Source organism: Silene latifolia, chromosome 4 (assembly GCF_048544455.1).
Source record: "Silene latifolia isolate original U9 population chromosome 4, ASM4854445v1, whole genome shotgun sequence".
Lineage (NCBI taxonomy): Eukaryota > Viridiplantae > Streptophyta > Magnoliopsida > Caryophyllales > Caryophyllaceae > Silene > Silene latifolia.
In genome coordinates this window covers 88722725-88736050 of record NC_133529.1, presented here as the reverse complement: position 1 = coordinate 88736050, position 13326 = coordinate 88722725, and the positions used below count along the sequence as shown (strand labels likewise).

General features: G+C 39.7%; 1 protein-coding gene across 1 annotated transcript; it reads right to left on the bottom strand.

The window, feature by feature from the left end:
- Positions 1–277: 277 nt before the first annotated feature.
- Positions 278–874, bottom strand: LOC141651734 (uncharacterized). Its single transcript, XM_074459434.1, has one exon. The coding sequence runs from the start codon at positions 872–874 to the stop codon at positions 278–280; it is 597 nt and encodes a 198-aa protein (XP_074315535.1).
- Between the last annotated feature and the right edge of the window lie 12452 nt (positions 875–13326).

Genomic DNA, 13326 nt, shown 5'->3' with positions numbered 1-13326 from the left:
GTAATCTGGACTGTCTGATTTTGTCTCCTCCTATTTTTCAAAATCCCATGAAAGAATGATGTATTTTCATCCCCATCTGCAGTCCATTTCATCTTTGCTTTTTGTTGCTGGAACTGGTTCTGAGCTTCTGCCAGCTGCTGGTAGCTCTCTCTAGCCTCACATTCCTGTTGAATTAGGCCTAGGTCCTGAGGATTCACTCCCAAGCTTTGCTGTATTTTGTTTAGTTTAGTGAGAGCCACCTCAAGCATTGCTCTCAATATCAAGAAACTGGTCTTGTTCACCGCTTGAGCCCTTGCTTCAGATTTTTCAATTTCCTAGCCAGCTCATACATCTTAGTTCCAGTCTGCATACAGTTCCATCCATCTTGAACAATCTCTTTAAAGTTGGAAGCCAGACTCCACATATTAAAGTATTTAAAAGGTCTGGATCTCTTTTCATCAGGTAGATTAGCCTGTACCACACAAGGAGTGTGATCAAAAATCCCCTCAGGCAAAAAATGTGCATACAGAAGAGGGAATTCATTGAGCCATTTCTGGTTAACCAGGAAACGATCCAGTCTACTATACACCCTATCAGCAGGGCATTGTTTGTTATTCCATGTGTATAGAGCTCCCATGGCCGGGCTATCTATCACTTCACATTGATGCAAGCATTGCCTGAAGTCTTCTGCATCCTGCCTAGAAAAGGAGCCTCCCACTCTTTCATCCTCAGTCAAAACACAGTTGAAGTCACCTCCAATTGCCCATGGCCCTGAAATGTTATTTGCCAGTCTGCTTAAATTAGCCCAAAGAGACTGCCTCTCAGTGCTTCCATTGAAAGCATAGACCATGGTGGCATGAAATCGTTTGTTGGTACTCTTATGAAGCACTGCCATATGGATAAATTGGGCATCATATTCCAGAAAGTCTATATCCCATTCATGAACTCCTTACAAGATCCAAATTCTGCCCCCTTGATGGTATGCTGAGTTTGTAGAAATACTCCAATTACTAAAGGAATTCATGGTTGTGTGCAATTTATTTGGTTTGATTTTTGTCTCTAATAAAGCAAAGAAATTAACATTATTATTTATCAGAAATCTATTTATAACTTGTTGCTTACTCCTCCTATTCATACCCCGCACATTCCAAAACCCTAGCTTAATCATTAATCAGGGTTATGGATGGGGTGTCCCTCTGAACTAGTGCCCTTCTCTGCTGAATCAGGAAGTAGCACTACATTAGTCCCTCCTTTTTTTACTGGTGTATGCATTGTCAATGGGGGGAATTCTTTAATCTGGACCAGAACAGGCTCTTCCTCCACCCTGGGTGTAGGAACTCTAGGTGTGATTAAAGGGTTTTCAGAACTTGCCTGATCTGAAGTTTTTGGCTTCTCCACTTTCCTCCAAACCTATTTAACAAGTTTAATTGATTGGACTTTGTGAGTAGTTTGATTTTTCCCTTTTCTGCAGGTGCTGTGATCATGCCCCAGTGTCTTACAATTAGTACAGAGCACTGGTTTCCATTCATATTCAAGTTTAACCTCCACCAATTGCTTCTTTTCATCATTAAATTTAACTGTTTCAGAGAATTTTTGGTCAATTTGCACCTCCACCAGAACTCTAGCATAGGCTAATCTAGTTTTCATCTCTGTTGCATTATCCTTTTGGATAAATTTACCTACTAGTCCTGCAATTTTTGGCAAGCTTTGTCCCCAAAATTTCAATGGTAAATGATGCAACCTTAACCATGTTGGTACATTTTTAACATGCTCTTTTTCCAGTGCCACATTCTCCTGCAATGGCTTAATTATGACGGGTTTACTATCAAATAAGTAGTGGCCTACATTCAATACCTGGTCCTGCATGTCTTTCGTTTGAAATCTGACAATAAATATCCCATTAGGCATGAATGAAATCTTGTCTATGGTATGCTTATGCCATATCCTCCTCAAGTATCTTTCTAGCACCGCCATGGGTGGGTTGGCTCCCAAAACGTAGCCATATACAACCTGCTTCCAATACTCTAGTTCATCATGCACGTCCTCGTCTGATAATTGAAGCAATGGCTCTGACTCTTCTATCGCCTTTGGACTCTTAGCCTTGGATACGTGCACCCATTCTCCCTGCTCCTCAGTACCTGATACTGCATCTCCTTGTGATGATTTATCAGTTTCTTTCATTGGTTCTGCGTCATCAAGGGTGAAGGCAGGGATGCCTATGATGTTTTGCATGCTACCATGCTTCACAGCCTCCTCATCATTAGGTATAGGGTTCGCTTTTTTAGATATTTTAGTAACCTTAGTCGTCTCTTTAGATGTTACCCCTTTCCTCCTCGTGATATTGCGTAGCCTTGCAGACTTTGAGGCTGAATTCCTCGCCATTAATGCAAGAGATCCCCTTTACGTGGTCGGCAAAATCGCCTTCTCAAGGGAGCATTAGGGTTTTTTTATTGAGTAGCGTATCCTGCTAGTTGAATCGATGCAATTAGCCTTTTAATTTTGGTAAGCCTTGACCTGGACCAAAAGGTTGGAAGGGGTGAGACCTGCAGTGAACAATAGGATGCTTTAGTGAGGGCGAAAGTTAAGCTAATAGCATTTTAGGGCGAATTGAGATATTCGTTGCCCCTTAGACCGACACATCGACTAATCTGTGACTTTAACTGCAATTGACTGACGTTCATTGATGACCCGAAATCCTAGTTCTCTTCTCTTACTGTTAATTTCTCTTACCTTTATCTCTCTTGCCTTAGTCTCCTTAGTTTAGTCAAAACAATCAAAACCCCCAATTGTGACATTAGACAGACCGAAGTAGACAAGTGAATAGTGACCGCCTCCCTGTGGAGATCGACCTTACTTATCGCTAGCTTCTGTTAGTTATATTTAGGTATTTATTTTTGGTACATAAACGACCGTATCATTGGTCCTATCGGACACTAGGGGTGAGCGATAGGCCCTCTAGTTACGATATGATCGTCGGGATTGATGTTCCCATCTGTACTTATGGTGAGACGCAAGCCATAAGTATGAATGTGACATTAATAATCCCGTCTCTGAGTCTTGGTCCTATCGGATACTAGAGGTGAGCTATAAGCCCTCTAGTTGCGATATGATCGTCGTCCTACCAGGAGGTTGGAGTCTAGGATGTAGTCTTGTGTGTGGTATCTCGGACATGCTTTTAATGTAGCCTCTGAGTCGGATACTCCGTCTACACTTTGTGTTGGTCTTACACTTGTGAGTCGTATTCTCGTAGAAATGCCATAATACCATCGTATGTGCTTGACATGCATTTACGCCCTACTTGTCTTTGTTAGCAGCAAGTACGGGTTTGGCCTACTTGTCTTTGTTATGGCAAATGTGGTTTTGGGCCACTTGTCTTTGTCTTTGGCAAGTGAGTCTTATCTTAGTCTTTCCGCCACTTTCGTGCTGTTCTGGCGATTGGGGTACTCGGTCTCCATGAGTAGTCGAGTCTTGGGTGCGTGCTGTGTTGGCGCACGTCGAATCGGGATGTACACCCGAGAATCTGCAGATTTAGACTAGGACCGTATCATTATCGTAGTCCTACCAGGGGAAATTATAGTATAAGAGTAGTAAATGTCTTGCATTATTTTGATGGTTACTTTGGTCATATCTCCTTGAAATACGTGCTCGTGGCTAAGTGGTCGTGTCTGTTTCCTTGTCTTTCTTCTCCAAAACGCCTTCTTACAAGGCAAAGTGGGGCTTGCCAAAACTTTGATGCACCATACATTAAGCATATAAACAAATCAAAGGATACATCTACAAAAGAATAGCCACTTTCCTCATCTTAGAGGCAGAAATCAACTAGAAGAGAAGCAATTTAAGGGTACACATTCCAACATAGATATTAGTCTCCAAGTTACTAAGTCTACGAGGATACAAACAAGTCACCTCTAAGTTGTGTTAAAGTAGGCTACTTTCATCCACAATTGCTAAATGCTTTCGTCAAGAGAAAATTCCCTATGGTGTTAGAAAACACAATAGGATCGCGGAATTCCCCCTCTTGCCTAGACAAGAAGAAGGGTCGTCCCCTCTCCACCATGCAACAAAGATAGGATCATCAATGGAAAAGGTGTCAAGATAGTTGAGTTTCACGATGGTAGTTTGTTTTTGGGTTAATTTTCCCCCCATTTTCGTAGCATTTGACAATTCAAGAACATTTCTTGCCATTTTTTATGTTTGGCATTTGATACTTTGGCATTTTGACTTTTCGGCTTTTATATGACAATTAAACATTGAGAGTAACCCCATATGTAGCAAGAGTACTCTAGAAAAGCATTGGAGTCTATTTTGTGCTCCTTATTTCTTTGACAAAATTGCAAACTTTTTTACATTCATTTGGCATTTGAACTCAATTTGATGATTATAGTGCCCATTCCCTTTTGGTTGACAAAATGATGATAGAAGTAAAAGAACGATTGCATGGCTTCAAAGGTCACCTCGGAATAAACGGTAGCCAAGGAATTATCACACCACAAGGTACTCTTGACTAGGCCTTAGTCCATGGGTTAAAAGATACTAGTATGACACATCCTAGGGTGTCTTGAGGGTATTCTAGCAAACAAAGTCTCAAGGAGAAAAATTATCTACAAGGGCCTGATATACACATGTCAATAAGCTTCCCAATTAGGCATTTTCACAAAAATTTAATATGCTTCTATCAACTAATATGCCAAGTTACCTAAATGCAAGCTCCTAATAACATATAGACACGAAAAACCGCAACACAAAACTCCACAACGTCCTCATACACATATAGCCCATCCTTCTTATAAGTAAAAAGAAATGGAAGGGAGAAAGGATTAGAACAATTATACCATACGACCTTCTTATTCTCTTAGGATATGTTTCAAATGGAGTGGTGTACCTATATGAGAAGAGAATAATACGCACAAGTATATACAATCCTACACTACTAAATGAAAAAACATTTTTTGGTTTTTGAAATATTTCAATTTTTAGGGATTTTGTTTTTTATGAAATTAAAAGCATATTTTTGAGATTTTTCAAGATTTTTCAAATTTTTATATGTTTTTGGAATATAAATTCCCACCCCCCACTTTATTTTAGACATTGTCCTCCATGTACAACGTAGGAGTAGGAATGAAAATACAATGCATGAAATGAATGAATGCATGATCTATATAAATGCAACTATATGTCATATGTCACAAATGATGCAATTAAGCTAAACTAAGCTAAAGTGATGCATGTTTTCTATTAATATGAAAGTTAATTTGAATTAGCTTAAGGACACTTATGATCAAACCTTCCCAAATCGATTTAAACACTATTTCAAGTGTTAGAGAAATGAGATTTGGTCATGAGTGACCATGCATGAATGCATGAACTAAATGCAACTAACTACATGAGCTATATGACATATATTACAATGCAAGCTATGCTATATGAACTATATAATGCAAGTGTGATCTGTAATATAATACAAATGCAAGATGCCACTCATGGTTAAACCTCCCCAAACCGCTCAAAACATCATCAAAAGTACCAAAGACGGGGATGTAACACCCCCACATACCAAGGTGGCTTACCAAGGACCACCCTAGCATGAGAGATTGTTACCATCTTGGTTGCCCGAGGACAGTATATCAAAAGAAACCATTCCACAACATTTATTAAAGTATATAAGTTAATGTTTACATAGTTTTTAAAACCAAATCAAAGAAATGTTTACTACTACTCAAAACAACTAAAAGCTAAAGCAACTAATCTCGTAATAGCGGAAGCTAGACTCGAAGTGATGACTCTCCATCTCGTCCCCATAGCTAAAGACCATCATCACCTATCACAATCTGCTCACCATCCCCGAATGGATCACCACCGATTTTACAAAACAACAATGGGGTCAGTTCCCTGCATAATCAATATAAGACAAAATACAATAAAGATAAACAGTTGCTCCACAATCCATCTCCAACTCCCAATCACATCTCATAACTGACTACAAAGTATACTGTGTAGCTCTGCCAGTGGGGGACCGCAACCTTGCCCACCTAAGCCACGCTCATCACATGAGCGACAACCCATGTTTATTAATGTGCACATCCCCTCTTGTGGCGGGTTCTACAAAGGGCGAATCAAGGGCGTGAAGCCACTCCCGCAAATGACTCCACTCAGTCGAGGACTCACCTCGCGAACATCATCAACAATCATCTCAACTCCAATACTCCATACTCCAATCAACCAACAACGATCAACCAACAATATCAATTATATCAATTAAATCATAACAATACATCTTAAATAAATTATACAGTCAACTGAGTAGGGAAACCCTACCTTAGAAAAAATCTGAAACGAGGCAATCAAGAATGCTAGAACGGCTCCTCTATGAAATCTCCACTTAATAATAACCATACAATTCCCAATCACAATCACAATCATGCCAAAACCCCTTTTTCCCCCAAATCAAAAACTAGGGTAAACCGTAATAGACAAATTGACAAAACTTGTAGAACTAAAGGCTTACCAACACAATCGATGCAAGGGAGAAATGAATAAGACTCACGAGCAGTACACGAACTTGAGGAGATTAGAGATGATTCGAGTTACGTTTGAAAGTTAGGTTTTGGTAAAAGTAATTACGAAACAGTAAATCCCGTTTTATAACTATAATCCTCTCTAAATCAAATCACGGAAATCAACCTGTCAGACCGGATACTCGGTCGAGTATTCCCATACTCGGCCAAGTATTCCTGGACAGTAGCCTGACCAGAAATACACGACGCATTACTCGGCCGAGTATGCCATATTCGGCCAAGTAACAGACATAGAAAACCGTATTATTACAGTCTTGCCTCCTTTAAAAAGAACTTCGCCGACGAAGTTCACACTATACACAAAACAAAACCAATAACCACAACACAACTCCTCAAGAGCAACACAACAAATACTACAAGTACAAAACAACTCCCACTATATAAAACAAAACACCCAACTCAAACTGAAAAGATGACAAAAACATAGCTAAGCTAACTCAAACCAACCCAAAAACAAGCATGCGACCATCTCCTACTCCCCTTAAAAGACAATGGTTACATCCCCGTAACCAAACATACCTAATCGAAAAGGTGAGGAAAACTCTCTCTCATCGACTCCTCTGGTTCCCATGTGGCCTCTTCCACATTGTGATTAGACCAAAGTATCTTTAGTAAGATGGTCTCACCGTTCCTTGTCTTGCGCACTTTTCGATCTAAGATTTCCTTGGGGACCTCCGCATAAGTTATAGACTCATCCAACTCTATGTTCTCAACCTCAAGCACATGTGATAGGTCACTCACATACTTTCAGAGTTGTGAAACATGAAACACATTGTGGACTCGATCCAACGATGGTGGTAAAGCTAGCCGGTAGGCTACTTCACCTATACGGTCTAAGATCTCATACAGGCCGATAAACTTCTGACTCAACTTCCCTTTCTTGCCAAACCTCATCACCCCTCGCATAGGTGACACTTTCAAAAGGACCTCGTCACCTACTGCGAAATCAATGTCCCCGCGGTGCAAATCTGCATAACTCTTTTGACAATCTTGAGATGCTTTTATCTTTTGACGAACCAGACGAACTTGCTCAATCATATCCTGCACCATCCGTGGTCCTAAAACCACTGTCTCTGCACTGTTGTCCCAATAAACTGGACTCCTGCACTTCCTGCCATACAACGCCTCAAACGGTGCCATTCCAATGCTGGTGTGATAGCTGTTGGTTTCTGAAAACTCGATCAAGTCTATCCTATCTTCCCAACTCCCACCAAACTCCATGGTACAAGCCCTCAACATATCCTCCAAAGTCTTAATAGTCCTCCCAGTCTGACCATCCGTCACAGGATGAAAAGCTGTACTCATCTTTAAGGTCATTCCCAAACCTATAGCTAAGGCACGACCGCTAGACACAAAAGAATGGGTTGCCCCTGAGTCAAACTAAACGAAAGACGGTGTATTATGAACAAGAAAGGTACCGGTAACCACGTGAGCATCGTTCTCTGCCTCCTGTTTGCTCATCATAAAGAGCTTCCCACTGCTTTTCTGACCTCCACCCTGGACCGTGGTGTTCGAAGTAGTCGGCTTAGCTGTCGTGTTCTGAGTCACACTATTGTTCGGGCGCTGATAGGATCCTCCACTGTTGCGGTTGAAACTGCCTTTGTTATTGTTCTGCCCTCCATGATTGCCCCATGACCCAGATGGCCTGTTGCTAGCAAACCTCTGGCTCAGAGCTTAAGAAAAGTTCCCCTGATAAGTTCCCGGAAAGCCTCCTCCAACTCTGGCATTGGAACAATCGTGCCTCTTGTGACCCACTCCGCCACAGTTGAAGCAGGTAATGTTGGAGTTGTCACTAGTACTCCGACCACCACCTTTTCCCCGCGCTCGAGATCCCCCTGCATATCCAGACCCTCCAGAAAGAGCCCTAAAATGACCGTGATTGCTCTTCTTGTGGCCCGACTAGTTGCCACTCTCACTCTCTGCCTTTCTCTTTTCAGTGTTTCTTTCCTTAGCCTCCTTGGCCAAGTCCACAAACCTCTCAGCATGCCCAACTCATGCGTATACCCTTTTCAGATCCCTAAGTACCCCAGTCGGTAGTCTATCCATGATCTTAGGTGCCAACCCCTTTTCGAATCGAAGAGCTAAACTTCGCTAACCCAGCTGCATATCCTCTACGTAACGTGACAACTCTAGGAAAAGGTGATAGTACTCCGTGACAGTCATATCATCAGCTATGTTGAAAGAATCAAACTTAGCCCTTAGCTTATGACGGATGTGCTCCGGCACAAAATGCTCCCTCATAGCACTCTTTAGACCTTCCTATGGTATAGCTGTGGACAAGGGAATTTACATCCACTTTATGTTTATTATTTCATATTAAACACTTTTGATTTTGAAAGAGTCACCACTAAATTTTTAAATGGAATTTAGAAACCAAATTGTAGAGATTTTAAGTTCTTGTGAGATTACGTGTTGGGAAGTTTATTTTAAATTCATTAATTAGCACCCAACCCCGCCCGTAACTATTACGGTCTCTACTAAATAAAACGATGCCTATTTTGGATATGTATCTCATGCGAGTATGCAATCATTGTTTTAAACCATAAAATGTGAATTTCATTCTATGTCGATTTAATGCATTTAACTTGTCAAGTTATTTTAGCATGTGAATATTGGTTTAAACTATTCTAGTAAAAAAAATAAACATCCAGTAAAAAAAGATTAGAGTATTTCTTACCCTTTCGCGGCGCTGCATAATTTGTTAATTTATAGCAATAAAGATAACAAAGTAATAAACAAACAATTGTAAATTAGACAAAACAGACCAAAAGAAACGCCCTAATGCCGTGAGGAACCACACGGTTTTCTAGGTGAAAGGGGTTCACGCTTCCTATTCTAATTCAAGTTGGATTGTTAACGTGTGATTTAAGATAAGATGCAATCGTAACATATTTAAACCTAGCATAAAACCATATGATTCAAATGAATAACAATCGATAAAACAGGATGAAGAGGGGAAGAGGCGCACGGCCCTAGGGTGCATACTACACGGTTTTAAGACGGATTTAAGACAAGACCCATATTTAATTCCTAAACATGTGAATATGATGTAATAAGACACTAGTAACAAGCATACTATAATCAAGAAGATACTCTGAACATTCTATTTAGATATTTACAAGAATAAAGAAACTAAATTAGACATGCATTAGATTAAATTGCAAATTGCCAAAACAAATTAGGAAACTTTCCACAAAAATAAAGTGGCTGTGCCACACGCCTCCCAAGGCCACGTCTTAGGGGTTGAATTGCTAGGTTATTTAGGTCATCGAGTGTTAATAAGACGGTGTTAGGCACGCAGTCTTATGCTAGCGAGAAATAAGGTGAAAGATGAGAAAAGATTGATTAATTTAAAGAAGACAAAGATTTGTTATTTAATTGAATTGGGAAAGCTCATTTATGTTAAAAGGTTAGCCACAAGACAACTATTTAACTAAACAGGTTATAAGATGAGTTAAAAACTAATTACAAATCATAAACTAAACAGATTAATTAAAAGGGCATGGAGACATGTGATACGGCGAAAGTGAGAAGAAAGAACAGTAAATCAATTTCATCAATTTGCAACTCAATCATGTTCATTAAATCGACCTCTTACAAACACAGGGACATGTAAACAAATAAGGCAAGGCGAATCGATCACTTCAGACGAATTAAGCCCTTTCTAATTCGAATCAACACAAGTGCTTGTAAGGGTATTTTAACTCATACTCATATCTATTCTAATGTTAGATTTAAACAAAAACCAAAACAAAACAATAGTAAACAATATGATGAACAAACAACATAATTAAAAGACATAAACGAAAAGGGAGAAAGGAGGATGTTTATGGCACCCTCAACCTACATGTATCGTTGACCGTTGTCTTAAGTCGTGATTTGAATGTAGGGTTTTATCCCAAGGGGCCGTCGTCGTCGAAAACAATTGAATTGATTGAAAGGACTCTCGGGTACACGTTTGAAAAAGGTGCTGTATGCGCAACGATATTCAAATGAACACCACAACTTCATTTCTCAATATTTTTGAGATCCGAAAGAAGTTCTGGAAACTAGACTCTCTGAACTTACAAATTTTGTAAAGAAACTTAGGGTTTGGACAAGAATTGAGCACGGAAATTGAGAAACAAAACGATGCAGAAACTTTAAAACAAGAAAATGAATCCTTGTTCCCAAGTTGCTACTTCCTCTTGCTTGCTTAGGTTTTGGGAAATGTTTGAACGTGAGTATGATGTGAGGGGACTAATATTTCTTTTTGATCCTCTGCTAGGGTTGAGGTGTGGGGGTATTTATAGAGATAAAATTAGGGTAGAAGTAGGAGAGGACAAGGAAGAGTCCAACCGTGTTCCTCCTTAGCCCCACCCGGTTTCTCTCAACTTCTTGATAGGGTTTCAGTTGGTTTTTGATATATTTAGGATAGGTTCTTGTTATGGGAAGATAGTAGGATAGATATTGCTGGGGATAGGATTTTGAAATAGGGAATTAGGATCAAAAGAGGACTCGAAAAAACAGCTCAGCAAAACCGTGTGGCTTCAACCGTGCGGCTGTTTTGAGTCGGTCTTCTTGGATCCTTTTTGGGATTTCTTTGGGTGTTGGCCCTATGCTATAGTAGGGTGGTAGTATGGACTAGGAATAGGTTTGGGTTTGGGCCAAAATAGGTACGGTTTGGGGCTGTTTTAAAAGCTTAAAAGACGGTTGCGCAAACACGAGCCAAAATGGCATGGTTTCGGGTAGGGGGTCTTGGATGGGTTCGTTGAGGGGCTAAATGGGGGGTCGACCTGGGGTGGCTAGGTGGGATGGGTAGGTGGGTTAGCATACTCGAAATTCATGCCTATTCGCAGAAGAAAAGGGCTTGACAAACGAGCTAAAACCGAGTTCTAAATCGCTTGTTCAAACGAGTTTTAAACTTGATTTTCAAAGCATTAAAATCCAATTATTCAAATAACACATTTTCAAATTGAATAAAAATATCTCATTTTATTTTCAATAAAACAATAAAAATTAGATAAATTAATTCAAATTAAATAAATAAAATGAACTTCTTTAAATGAGACGATAATCAAACGGTTTTTCAAATCGTTAAATTACAAAGATTACTCTATTTTCAATATAATAAAATCAAGAAAATAAAACTCAAATTATAACAATAAAATGAATTTACTAATTGAAAATATTAATTCAAATTTTATTTAAATTAAATAGAAAGGATGAAAACATTAATTTAAATCTCATTTAAATTAAATAAAAGAATTGTCATCGACAACGGCCATTTTACATCGTAAAACGAACTCGAATAATGACACGGTCAACTTAGCAAATACATGTTGTCCTATCATCATCGGGTGTTTTGACGGGATTTATATAAATGCCAATATCGACAGATATGGGTATCTATAGAGCCCCCACTTTGACTGAGGCTTGGACATAGCGAAAGTCAAAGTATACCCCAGGTCCCTCTCGACCTGAGGATTCCGCGGGTCATTTATTGCCCATTAGACTTGCGTATATAAGCTCGCCAGCCATAAGAAGAGATCATACCTGAAGCTTCGCTGGGGATTAATCATCGGTGGTCATCGACCCATTGAAAAGATGGTGAGTTGAGCCTTATCCTTAGGCACCTACATATCCGTTGTGACGGAATCAAACCCGTATTGTAGTTTGACACTGCTGGCATGCATTCTGCTAATCTATCCCAGAATGGAATGGGGTTTTCCGAATGAGGTTTCCCTTCCTTCAAAGCTTTGCTTTCAGCTGTGGAGTTCCTCCACTTTGTATTGAATTGGATAGATTTGAATTTGATTTGACTTGGATTGTGGATGTCATCCATTGATTTTGATAATGGTCTCTGAAGCCAACGACTTCAGAGCCCCCAGTTGCAATGGGTCTAAAGGCGAAGCCTTTAGAGCCCCCAGTTGAAGTATTTCTTGTTACATTCGAAACATGGAAAACAAATACAACAATAATCATATTATCGTATAAGCACACATTTAGATCATCGATCTATGAAAGTTGAAACCGTTTGATAAACTGAGTCATCGACCCGAAGCTTGGATTTGAAACAACCATTGTTGAAATGGGCCGTAGGCCTGGATTTTGAAAAATATTTTCATACTGGGGATGTATTGCTATTTGGATCATCGATCCTTGAAAAAGGATTTGAAAATGGGCCATCGACCTGGATAAGCATTTTGAAATTGGATTTGAAAATGGGTCATCGACCCGGATAGACATTTGAAAATAGAAATGGAAATGGAAATTTTGAAAATGGAAATGAAAATGGGTCATCGACCCGGATAAACATTTTGAAAATGGACATGATCATCGATCTTTGAAAAAAGGTTTTTGAAATCCCGATTTTCAAAAGGGAAAGGATAGGGTAGACTCGATTTGCATTTTGAAATGCGACAAAAGGGTGAGACTCGTGACTGACGTGGGCGTAGCCCGCTACCTTCGAACAAAAACAAAAAGCCGTAAGTGTGTACGAGTATTAACTCAAACATTTTGACTTGAAAAGGGTAGAAATGTAAATTAGCCGTTCCGACTTTCGAAATGTGACAACAAAAATCCGCGCAAGAGATGCAGAAGGATAAAAATCCAGTTGAAGGGTGTCGCGGCCTCCCCCTTGGCCAAGGCATGGTGGTCAATCCTTGTTTAGACAGGTTTTCCTATTTCCCTTAGGTTTCCTGAATTCCTCAGTTTCCATATTTCCTCAGGCTTCCTTATTCTCTAGGTTTCCTTATTTTTTCCGGTTTCCTTATTACTTCAGGTTTCCTTA